At 48.6% G+C, this 13,077-nt stretch overlaps 1 protein-coding gene across 1 annotated transcript in view; it reads left to right on the forward strand.

Moving 5' to 3' along the window:
- Nucleotides 1–8,321, forward strand: part of LOC146009552 (uncharacterized) — a 485,071-nt gene extending 476,750 nt beyond the window's left edge. Inside the window, exon 18 of the mRNA XM_083149997.1 lies at nucleotides 6,901–8,321. Coding sequence (XP_083006123.1) covers nucleotides 6,901–8,321 — 1,421 coding nt within the window. The remainder of the gene's footprint in view (nucleotides 1–6,900) is intronic.
- The last annotated feature ends 4,756 nt before the right edge of the window (nucleotides 8,322–13,077 follow it).

Raw genomic sequence — 13,077 nt, forward strand, 5'->3', positions numbered from 1 at the left:
ACTGGTTGTGGGGCATTTTATAGCATAGGTAATGGGATTAGGTCAGAACCAGATGGGCAGTGCAATACTAGGGGACAGCCAGAATCGGGTCAGAGAACAGCCAGAGGTCACACCGAGAAGTCACTGAGAGTAGTATCATAGGAGTAAGCAAAGACTTGTCGGATGGACCAGAGCAGAACACAGGGACTAACAGCGGGACTATTACAGAATGGACGTCGTAGTACAGGAGGCAAGCCTAAACCTCTGCCACTGGGTAGTGCCTACAGATGTCCTACTGTGGAAGAGGTACTAATGTGGCACCAACATGAAGATACATGTTTGGCACCTGTCCCTATAAATCTTTCACGGAGCACCACACACCTCCCTGCTGCCACCAGGGAAGGAGCCAGAGCCGCCTATACTGGCACCAGAAAGGGGAGGCACTGGGCAGATGGGAGACAGAAGGATGAAATGGTTGCCATACTCGGACTGGCACCTGTCATCCACAGTACCGCAATTTCCCTGGGAGAACCAGCACCACCAGACCCTGTATCAGGGAGTTGGGCTTCAGCTTGCTGGCTTAGACCACTTTTGGTTGCTATGTACATAAGACCCAGGATTTGCACTGGATGGATGACCTGCTGGTTCTGCATGATAACAGCAGGAGAGGCTGGTTAGCCTGTGATCAGCATTATCAAGTGGATAACTGTTACCAGGATTACCTTGTATCAAGCCTACCTGTTCCTAATCCTGTTGGGGCACCAAGAGACTGGTGTGTGCAGCTAGGATGGTGTGGTACGGAACCTCTGCTAAGCTGGGGTGCTGGGCTGTCACCTGCTCTTCAGTGCAGCTCTTACCAAATGTTACCAGTTTGGCTAAACCAGAGATGCCAGCTTGCCGTTAGGATCAGTTTTGGGGCATCCCTTATGCCTTTCCTTTAAGCACTGTTGTTCTCATTCCTGAATATTGTTTTATTCCCTCTCCCCTGTTCTTTATGTAACGTGCGTAGGTGAATGCAATCAGCGGTGGTGGGCAGAGCCCTCAGCCGGAACCGCTGTTTCGGACGGCCACGGCAGAACCCTACACTCACTCAATTGGCCTTCTCGGGCAGGTGACCGTAGATTGCAATGTGCTAGGCTTCTCCTTTAGTCGCCGCGTTCGAAGGAGTGAGTGATGCCCGCTCCGACCCCGATGTAACCAGGTTTTAGGATGGTACAAATCTATGGCGACCGTCAAAGACAGAACCAAGAGGATGATCTAACTAACAGGGCCTAGTTGAACTGAACACCCTGGCTAACGGCACCAGGCCAAGGACGGGGAGTGTGACCAAGTCACATGCACCGGACCAACTAATAACGGGGTGCCACCACCCGTAGAAGTAAAGCGATAAGGAACCAGGCTCCACTGGAGCACTTACGTGACTTGGACCGAACCCTCCCGCAGCACAGGATGGTAATGTGCACACCGGGAGAGACTTGGCAGGACTGGATGGAAATACACTGACCAAGACGGAACCGGATAAAGACTGGACCAGGACAGGACCAAGACTGGACTGAGACCGGACAGGACTGGACGCAGGCAGCAGCAAGATGACGGCTGGACAAATGACTGGACCACGGCTGGACAGGACTTCACAGCACCAGGACACTGCAGGACCGGGACAACAGTGTGCTGCAGACACACTGTAATGAACAATATCACCAGTGGGGCTGAGCTGGGCCTGATCCCTTAAAATTGCTAATTCGTATCAGGAGGCCGAGCGCGCGCCGCCCGGCACCCCCTGGTTGCTATGCAACCTCCGGGCGACGCAGCCTGATGTTTGACAGCGTCCCCCGACCGGGCGGAGATAATGCGGCCGGGTGGACGTGGTGCTGCCTGCCCGGACACCGCCCGGTGGAAGTGCCCGGGCCACCCTTCTAAGGGTGCCAGGACTCTGCTGCGTGGCTGACAGTACCCCCCCCTTGAGGAGAGGTTTGGAAACCTCTACCCCAGGCTTATGAGGGAATTCCTGAAAGAACCTTTTTTTGAGGCTGTGAGCATGAACATCTCTGTCCGGAGCCCACGATCTCTCTTTTGGCCCGAACCCCTTCCTATGGACCAAAAACTGAAGGGAACCACAAACAAATTTGGAGTCCAGAATTTTCTCCACAAGAAACTCCTGTTCTCCCTGCACATCCACAGAAGGGATTCCTCTGATAACCTTAGGAGGGAACTTGTGGGAGAAGAAGACTGGCTTCAAAAGAGAAGCATGAAAGGTGTTTGCAATCCTGAGGGACTTGGGGAGCAACAGACAGAATGCAACTGCAACAGAATGCAACTGGATTAACCCTCTTAATGATCTTCTACGGGCCTATAAACCTTGGCCCAAACCTTTCCGATGGTTGATGCAATTTGATATTCCGGGACGATAACCAGACCAAATCACCAACCTTGAATGGACAAGGACGTCTAGACTTATCTGCAAACACCTTTTCTTTGAAGGCTGCCTCCTTTAGAGCATCATGTATCTTTCTCCATGTAGCCTTAAAACAAAAGGCCCTAGACGGAGCAGAGGAAGAAGCTTATAGAAAAGAATTAGCCTGGGGATGGTAACCATAAACTGCGAAAAAGGGTGACACTTTGGAGGCCGAATGCACCGCATTGTTATATGCAAATTCCGCCATGGGAAGACAATCCACCCAATCATTCTGCAACGTGGAGATATTGCTTCAGAGACTGATTCAGCTGCTCAGTTTGCCCATTAGACTTGAGGGTGAAAGGCTGAAATCAGACTCAGTTTGATTTTAAGCGAAGCACAGAACGATCTCCAAAATTGTGGACCCCTGTCAGAGGGCAATCCATGCAACCTAAAGGCATGCCGCAGAAACAAATAGGCCAATTCTTTGGCTGAAGGCAATTGCTTCAGTGCCACAAAAGGCGCCATTTTGGAAAACCTTTCAACGATCACCCAAATGGTTTGACAGCCGGCTGAAACTGGAAAACCTACCACAAAGTCCATGGCAATGTGCGACCATGGCCTTGACAGGATGGCCAAGGGCATTAGTTCTACAAAAGGCCTAGACCGAGGAACCTTTTGCTTGGGACAAGCAGGACATGATTGAACAAAATATTTGATGTCCTGGACATTCCTGGCCACCACACAACCCGGGCTAACAAGTCCATGGTCTTATGGACTCCAGGATGCCTTGCTGTCAAGGAACTCAATAAGGACTTTCCGCCTAAGCGTCTTTGGCACAAATAAACTACCATTATGGGTCTGGGCTGGAGCCTGGCGAATGAGCCCCTCCAGGGTCAAACTGAGACCAGCCTGTATACAAGAGGCAGGAATGATAGGGGCAGCAGTTTCCTGACCTGCATGCTGTGGAATAAAGCATTGGGACAGAGCATCTGCTCAAACATTCTTGGGACCAGGCCTGTATGTAATCACAAAATTGAAGCAAGTAAAGAACAAAGGCCAGCGGGCATACTGGGCATTGTGCCTTTTAGCAGCTTCAATATATTGCAGGTTCTTGTGGTCGGTAAGAACCAACACCTGATGATTGGCTCCTTCTAGACAATGCCTCCATTCATCGAAGGCCCATTTGATTGCTAATAATTCTCTGTCACCAACATCATAGATGGTTTGAGCCTCAGAGAATTTCCTCGACATATATGCGCAAGGATGAAGGACCTGGGTTTTGGGGTTGCTTTGCGACAGCACTGCTCCTGCTCCCACTTCGGAAGAGTCCATCCCCACCACAAAAGGACGATCCACGTCAGGATGCCTGAGGATGCCCCCTCCCCCTCAAATCAATTTTAGAAAACACGGCGGACCTCAACTGATCGAAATGGACAGAGATCAGAGGGAGAGTGTACGCATTCTTCACCGTAATCTTGTGTAAAGCCCGAAAGTCAATACATGGGCGCAGGGACCCATCCTACTTGACCACAAAGAAGAACCCTACACTAAGTGGCGACTTTGACTGGCGAATGAACCCCTTCTTCAAACTTTCTTGGATGTACTCATTTATGGCCTTAGTCTCAGGAATAGACAGAGTAAAGCCTACCCTTAGGTGATGGAGCATCGGGATTAAGCTGGATAGCACAATTGTATGGACGATGGGGCGGGAGCTTATCTGATTTACCTTTGGAAAACACATCTGCATATTCCGAGTAGGTTGCTGGGATAGCAGACAATGAGACCGAGGCCTGGAGGAAGGAGGTATCAATACAAGAACCAAAACAACTGGATTTCCACTGAACGATATCCCCAGCTTTCCAATTAATCTGTGGGTTATGTTGGACCAACCAGGGATGGCCCAAGACCAGCGGGAAAAAAATAAATAAATCTCTTCCTTGTGAAGAGAACCAACAGTAAGCCGCAAGTTAGGGGTTTGAAAAGAAATCTTCCCATTGGGCAATGAGCTACCATCTAATCCTCTCATGATGATACATTGCCTTAAAGGAATAGCGGGGATGCCGAGTCTCTCGGCTAAAGCGGCGTCCAAAATATTGCCGGCTGGGCCGCTATCGACAAGAGTGGCACAATCAAAACTAACCTCCCCATAAGTGAGGGTAGTAGGAATCAGTAGAGTGTTATGGGAGAAGAATAATTTAAGGCCCAAGTGAATCTCCTCCTCACCCACTTGGCCTGATCTTTTACTGATTTGCTAGGGCAAGAACGGTATTGATGACCCTTACGGCCACAATACAGGCAAAGACCAGCGCTGTTCCTCCGAGCCCTTTCCTCTGGCGTGATCCGAATGGACCCCAAGTTCATGCGCTCTTCGGTATCATCCGAGGTATTCATAACAAATGGTATGGGGCGAGAGAGTGACGGAGCCGATGGTCTATTTTAATAGACAACTCCATAAGTTTATCTAATGAGCCAGGCACCAGATGTTGGATTAAACAGTCTGTGATGGTAATAGACAACCCATACCGGAACTGGCTACGCAGAGCCGGATCGTTCCAACCACAGTCATTCGCCCACCGGCGAAACTCCGTACAGTACACTTCTACTGGATCCCTTCCCTGTCTCAGGGCCTGTAAATGGGACTCCGCAGAAGCTTCCCTATCAGGGTCATCATAAAGCAAACCCAAAGACTTAAAGAAGTTATCCACTGAGGCTAACACAGGGCTATCAGAGGGCAAGCCAAAAGCCCACGTCTGTGGGTCCCCCTGTAACCACGAAATCACCAAACTCACTCTTTGCGCCTCTGACCCTGAGGACTTAGGTCGCAGATGAAAGTATAATTTACAACTCTCCCTAAAATTGTAAAAATCTTTTCTACTACCCGAAAACTGGTTGGGCAGATTCATCTTTGGTTCAGGTGCCACTACCGAAGGAGCTCTCTCCTCAGAGGGACAAATCCTGAACCATTTGTGTTAGACCCATAACCTGGGCGTCTAACGTAGGGGCAGTGGGATTCATGATGAGGATATCCCACGACCACCAGCACCAGCGGACTAAACAGGTATATTATATATAATCTGTTTGGGCCGGTGATAATGTAACGTGCGCTGGTGCGTGCAAGCAGTGGTGGTGGGCAGAGCCCTCAGCCGGGACCGCTGTTTAGAACGGCCATGGCAAAACCCTACACTCACTCTATTGGCCTTCTCAGGCAGGTGACCGTAGATTGAGATTTAGTCGCTGTGTTCGACCTCGATGCAACCAGGTTTAATGATGGTACAAATCTACGGCAGCCGTCAGAGACAGGACCAAGAGGATGATCTTACTAACAGGGCCTATCTGAACTGAACACCCTGGCTAATGGCACCAGGCCAAGGACGGGGAGTGTGACCACGTCACAGGCACCGGACCAACTAATAACGGGGTGCTACCAAACGAGACGCACGCCAACATAAAACTGTACACTTAAAGTAACGGTACCCCTAAACAGGCATAAACCCACAGCCGTGGGTCTCTCCGAATCACGGAGAGCTGGACTAGGACAATAATAAAAATAATTGAGGATAAAGGGCAGCTTGCCCGTAGAAATAAAGAGAGAAGGAACCAGGCTCCACTGGAGCACTTACGTGACCTGGACCGAACCCTCCGGCAGCTCAGGATGGTAATGTGCACACCGGTAGAGACTTGGCAGGACTGGATGGAAATACGCTGACCAAGACGGAACCGGATAAAGACTGGACCAGGACGGAATATACTGGACAAGGACAAGACCGTGACTGGACTGAGACTGGACCAGGACTGGACGCAGACAGCATTAAGATGACGGCTGGACAAATGACTGGACCACGGCTGGATAGGATTACACAGCACCAAGACACTGCAGGACCGGGACAACAGCGTGCTGCAGACACACTGTAATGAACAATATCACCGGCGGGGCTGAGCTGGGCCAGATCTCTTAAAAAGGATCTTGCAGCCAATCAGCCGCCGCCAGACCAGCCACCAATAATTGCTATTTTGTTTCAGGAGGCTGAGCGCGCGCCGCCCGGCGTCCCCTGGTTGCTATACAACCTCCAGGCGATGCAGGCTGATGTTTGACAGCGTCCTTGGCCGGGCGGAAGTGATGTGCCTCAGGAGGACGTGACGCTGCCTGCCCGGACACCACCAGGCGGAAGTGCCCGGGCCACCCTTCTAAGGCCGCCGGGACTCTGTTGTGGCGGTGCCGCAGCAGCACAAGTCAGCGCAGCTGACACTTTACTCCTATTCTGTCTTTAGGGGCTTTGTTAGGCAGAATAGTGACACCCAGTCTTACAGTTCCCTTACACTGCCCGGCTCCCAATACCTCAGTGTCTCCCAATGCACTAATATAATAAGGGTTACCTTATCTACATAAATCCCATTATTAGCTGCATGATATTTAGAACTGTAGGAAAGTATTTATAACGGAATAACTTGTACTCACTAATAGTATGAAATGGGTGAGGGGAAAGGGGAAGAGCGATATATCTATATCTGTATGTTATTTCCAGCAGATGGACACAGAAGCAGGAATACCTCGGAGGGACATCTTCTTCTGTCTCCAGATTATAAAACAGAAGATAACATCACACAGGATTCTCCAGAAGACACCTCCATTACCCTAAATATACAGCCAGTGCCTCACAGTGCAGATACATCACCTGATACCTCTAATCCTGAGGACTGTTCTCCTGGTAACTCAGATACTGCTACACATAGAACAGCTCATACAGGGGCTGACATATTTACCTGTTCCGAATGTGATATGTTTTTTATTAATCTGTCAGTTTTTACTAAACATCAGAGAACTCACTCAGTTAAGCAGCCATTTCCATGTTCTGAGTGTGAGAAATCTTTTATCAAGAAATCATATCTCATTAGACATCAGAGAATTCACACAGGTGAGAAGCCATTTCCATGTTCTGAGTGTAGGAAATCTTTTTCTCGGAAATTAAGGCTTGTTTCACATCAGAGAACTCACACAGGTGAGAAGCCATTTCCATGTTCTGAGTGTGGGAAATCATTTCCCCACAAATCAACGCTTACTTCACATCAGAGAACTCACACAGGTGAGAAGCTATTTCCATGTTCTGAGTGTGGGAAATCATTTTCTCGGAAGTCAAATTTTGTCCAACATGAGAGAATTCACACAGGAGAAAAACCATTTACATGTTCTGAGTGTGGGAAATCATTTACCCAGAAGTTCTATCTTGTCCAACATGAGAGAACTCACACAGGTGAGAAGCCATTTCCATGTTCTGAGTGTGGGAAATCTTTTCAGCAGAGATCATCTCTTTCTATACATCAGAGAACTCACACAGTTGAGAAGCCATTTCCATGTTCTGAGTGTGGGAAACCTTTTACCCGGAAATCAACGCTTGCTTCACATCAGAGAACTCACACAGGTGAGAAGCCATTTCCATGTTCTGAATGTGGGAAATCATTTACCCAGAAGTTATATCTTGTCCAGCATGAGAGAACTCACACAGGTGAGAAATTTCCATGTTCTGAGTGTGGGAAAACTTTTATCCGGAAATCAACGCTTGCTTCACATCAGAGAACTCACACAGGTGAGAATCCATTTCCATGTTCTGAGTGTGGGAAATCATTTACCTATAAATCAACGCTTGCTTCACATCAGAGAACTCACACAGGTGAGAAGCTATTTCCATGTTCTGAGTGCGGTATATCTTTTACCCATAGATCATCTCTTGCTATACATCAGAGACGTCACACAGGTGATAAGCCATTTCAATGTTCTGAATGTGGGAAATCTTTTATCCAGAAGTGTCATCTTGTCCTACATCAGAGAACTCACACAGGTGAGAAGCCATTTCCATGTTCTGAGTGTGGGAAACCTTTTAGGAGGAAAGCAGATCTTGTTAAACATGAGAGAACTCACACAGGTGAGAAGCCATTTCCATGTTCATAGTGAATGCTTCAGACCTGATCTCTGGGCTGTGAGTTTGGAGCCCAGCGATTTAGGTAAATGTCACCCTGCTCACATACAATCCCACCCATGTGTATGGCTGTAAATGCAATCGCAGCTGTGCGAAGAGGGGAGAGTTAACTCAACCATCAAATGAATCCCCCCCACCACCCCATGTGTAGCTCTGCATAAACTGAGACATACTCGGCAGTGCAATGGTTGTGAGGAGATCGGGACCACTGATGTCAGCTTCCCTCCCAATGGCCAGGAGCCGCCTGTGTTTTCTGGAGCGCTCCCGTAAAATGCTGACATTACGCCCCCAAACGCCCGGCGCCTGTCAATCAACTTGCATACATTTCTCTTTAGTCCATCCTGGTGACACAGCTTGACCTAGGGATGTAGGAGGGTCCGCAGGAGCAAGGCACCTATGCTGACTTTTTGAGAGTAGGCTCCTCCCTTCTGCATCCCATAGTTCCCCAGTAAGTTTTAGGTGCCCATTACAGTGGGTGCTGTGCTGATAGGCTGCTGTCCGCAACCATTTTTGTAGAGATAGCTAGGTTTTTTTTATTATATTAATTTTAGGTACTTATATGTTATCTGTGCTCCCATGTTAAATGCACCCCATTTTTTCATACCCCTACTATCCAACTACGCATGGAGTTGATTTTATATAGTGTGCCGAGCGCAGCGAGCCACCGTGCCCGAAGCGTGGTAAGCGCAGCGAGCCCCGCGAGGGGACGCGGTCTCATAAGAAAAACGGGAGCCCAGATAATACATAGGTACCTAATTTTACACTAGTTAGATAGGCTTTGCCAGTGTGTTACTTCTAGCAGAAGTTCACACACACTGAGAGCGCAGGCTGATAGAAGCGCATCCTGTCCGCTCTCTGTGTACAGATTGTGTGGAGTTTGTTCCCTCTGCAGAGCGCTTAACCTCTTGCTTACAGAAGAGGTGTCCTGAACCGGCTTCCTGCTAGAGGGGGATCGTGGGGGAGGGACCCCACACAATGGCGGCCGCCATCTTGCAGGGGCTTCGGGGCGGAAATCCATGATGGAGGTGCAGCCCAGCACAGGACGCTTCCAAGTGATCCCAGAAGGAGGGCAGGCACTGGAGGTGAGGAGAAACACACATGGGAGCAGCTGAAGGGGGAAAAGGTGCCAATAGGCTTCCTTCCCCGCTGAAGCAGAGACTTGGTCTCTTCCTGCTCTGTGTACTGGCGCCCTTTTCTCTCCATGCTGGAGCTGAAACAAGGATCCTTTTACAGTGCAGAGTGAAAAGTTTTTCTCCTGGGCAGCGATTTCCCCGCGGATCGCTGAGGATCATTGAGCAGCAGACAGACCGCTAAGTACACTGCTACATTGCTTTGTGCATTTGCCTGACATTGTGCACTGTGGTTATTTCATGACTGAAGGGTGTAGTGTTGCTGCTCCGGGGGAGGGAGCGCAGGCCATGTTAACTAACTGCAGATTTTGTGGTGAAAAATTATCTAGTGAACAGATGGATCAGGGGGATTTGTGCCCCTCATGTGAATTTGTGCCCAGTGGGGCTCAAGCCCAGAGGTCAGAGCAGCCTGAACCTGCGTGGGTGGCTGCTCTGGGGAGGTCTATGAATGCTTTGATTAAGGCTTGAAAAAGACAGACCATGTCATCTACATGGTCAAATCTCCTGGTCTCTTTTCCCCCTCTCAACCATCTCTGGGCTCCATTACCCCATCTCAGGGGGACCCAGCATTGTTGCAGGTCATGCAGGACACTGCTCGAGGTGTTCATGAAATTAATGTGTTTATGGAACAGCTTATTGAAGTTTCTTCTACTAGACATCCCTTATCTACACCTCCCCTGTTGAATGTAGATTCTGATGAGGTGATGAAGAGGGTGTATGTGCAGAAGATGTCTTTTGGGACCAAAAAGAGGATGTTGGATCCTCTGTCCCAGGTGTTGAAGATTTAATTGTTGCAGTTAAGCAGACTTTAAACCTGTCTGAGGAAGATAAAGTACCTGCGCATTGTGTTTTTAAGAAGGTTCGCAGAGATGCGGTGACCTTTCCCTCAGACGAGGGTTTGGTTTTTCTTCTAGGAGAGGCATGGAAAGCACCTGACCAGAAGCTTCTCATGCCAAAGAGGTTTGCAAACAGTAAACCAATGCCAGAGGAACATGTACAGATTTGGGAAAGAATCCCTTTAGTGGACGTACCAGTGGCCAGGTTTTCTAAAGCCACGGCCTTACCGATTCAGGGGGGTGCGGCATTTAAAGACTCATTAGATAAGAAACTTGAAGGATGTCTTAAGGAGGTTATTGAAGCGGTGGGCTATATATACCCTACGCCCTATTATTGCCTCGGCTTTGGTCTCCAAGGCTAGGTTTAAGTGGGCTGAGGCTTTCAGAAACCAGCTACAGCCTGATTCTGAGGCCTTCACACTGGCCGAAAAGCTTAGGTGTGCGGCGGAGTATGTATGTGAGGCTAGGGAAGAAGGCGCAAAGATGGCGTCAAAAGTGTCAGCCATATCTGTGACTGCAAGGAGAGCTCTCTGGCTTAAAGCCTGGGAAGCGGACAGTGAATCTAAAGAGTCTCTTAGCTTTTAAAGGTGAGCAGCTTTTTGGGACAGAATTGGAGTCCATTATAAAGCAAGCCATGGGGGGGGGGGGGGGGGGAGAGCACTTTCCTCCCTACCACATCCAAACATTCTGTATCCAAATTCGGAGCTTTTAAGCCATCATTTCGCTCCTCCTTTCAAGGGGTTGTGTCTAACAGAGGACAGGCAGGAAAAGGAAAGTGTCCAGCCGGTAAGGGAAAGGCACCCAGATCTCGTTTTGGGGCCTTTCTGAAAAAGCACACGTCCAAGAGCGAGGATAAATCCTCCACATGACGGGGCGGAGACCCCCCATTCTGTGTCCAGAGTGGGGGGTCACCTCCTGAAGTTTCAAGACCAGTGAAACATGTCCACCACGGGCCCTTGGGTTCTGTCCATTCACAAAAGTGATGTCTGTCATGGCAGCAGCCCTAAGGAAAAAAGGGATAGTAATTATCCTGTACCTGGACGATCTCCTTTTCAAGCCAGAGTTGGCGGAGAAGTTACAGGAAGATCTGGCCATTGCAACACGTTTCTTCCAAGACCCTGGGTGGTTGTTAAATCTCCCAAAGTCTCATCTGACACCGACACAGAGACTTCAGTTTCTGGGGCTGATTTTGAACATGCACCTACATTCGGGGATTCTGCCGGAATCCAAAGCAGCAGATATTCGTCAATTGGTCCTGATGATACTGCAATCTCCAAAGCCAACAGTTTGGCAGGAAGTGAAACTGTTAGGCAAGATGGTGGCAACCTTCGAGACCCTGCAGTTTGCAAGGTTTCACTCCAGAACTTTTCAGTGGAACATTCTCTCTTGTTGGTCGGGAAATCCAAAGACCATGTAAAAGAAAAGTCTGTCATTGTCTCTAGAGACGAGGGAGTTCTTGGCTTGGTGGACAGATCTGGAGTTGCTGCAGCTGGGACGTTCACTCAGCTCCCAGGAATGGTTGGTTGTCACAATCGAAGCCAGCCTCAGGGGCTGGGGGTAGTAGTTCAGCACCAAAGGTTGCAGGGCCTGTGGTCCCAGGAAGAATCAGGGTTACCGATCAATATCGTGAAGCTCCAGGCAGTTTGGAACACCCTTCGGAAGGCGGAGGATCTCCTGTTCGCAGTTCTTCTTCAGGTTGCCCTGAACCTTTGCAATACACACCAGGCGATATCTGCCGGCTACCACAGTGACAAATACACCCACCAATCACTGTGTGGGTCTGTCATTAAAACCTATACGCTACACAGTGAGATCACTAGGATTGCAACCTATATTGCAACAATGTATGATACTAGCCTCTCTCTCTTGCACTAAATGACACAACGTGACACAGTTTCATGAGGAGTAAAGAATTTATTTAAGCCTGTTGTTTGTACGGACATGAGACAGGAAATATATGAACATTACTGAGAACTGGGATATATTTGACAGGTTGTTAGTGAACACAAGCCACCATAACAGACAAGAAAATATTGAATGAATAAATTTATTCATAAAAATTGTGTCTATAGCGTCCCCCAAGTAAAAGCACAGGCCAAACCGCCGGCACTGTGGGAGAGAGACGCAGAAATCACAATTGAATTAACCAATTAGGAAGTAAAGCTAAGGGACGCCGCATAAGCCCTAATTTTAATTTGCACTTGTTTCACTGTCCATGTTACATGTGTGATGTAGTTTGTCATATCTCGCAGAGCCTTTTTTAATTAACCTAATACAAGGTATATGTTAAGTCTCCAAATTATTTCTTGGTGCACCACTACAGAGACAGATCTTTCTTTCTCTGTAACTCTTAAAAAAAGGACCATTCTGCACCTGGACCTAGCTCGTCTAAATTTGACTGCTTGGCTTTTGAAACCTCCATACTAAGGAAGAAGGGGTTTTCGGAAGCAGTTATCCAGACCATGCTCAGAGCTTGCAAGCCTGTTTCAGCTGCAAATTATCATCGTGTCTGGAAAATCTATACCGGGTGGTGTGAGCGTCAAAGGGTACACACCTCTAGGTGCAAGGTGTCTAGGCTGTTAGAATTTCTCCAGGATGGATTTTCTGCAGGGCTTAGTGTGCAGTCTTTAAGAAAAGGTTACCCCTGTTACCGGAAGTTGAGACCTTTTTACAGGGAGTCATGAGACTAAAACCCCATATAGCAGCCGGTGGCGCCTTGGGACCTGTCGTTGGTTTTGTCAGTGTTACAAAAGCCTTCTTTT

The sequence above is a fragment of the Crinia signifera genome, chromosome 6 (genome assembly GCF_055691185.1).
Source record: "Crinia signifera chromosome 6, ASM5569118v1, whole genome shotgun sequence".
In the NCBI taxonomy this organism is placed as follows: Eukaryota; Metazoa; Chordata; class Amphibia; order Anura; family Myobatrachidae; genus Crinia; species Crinia signifera.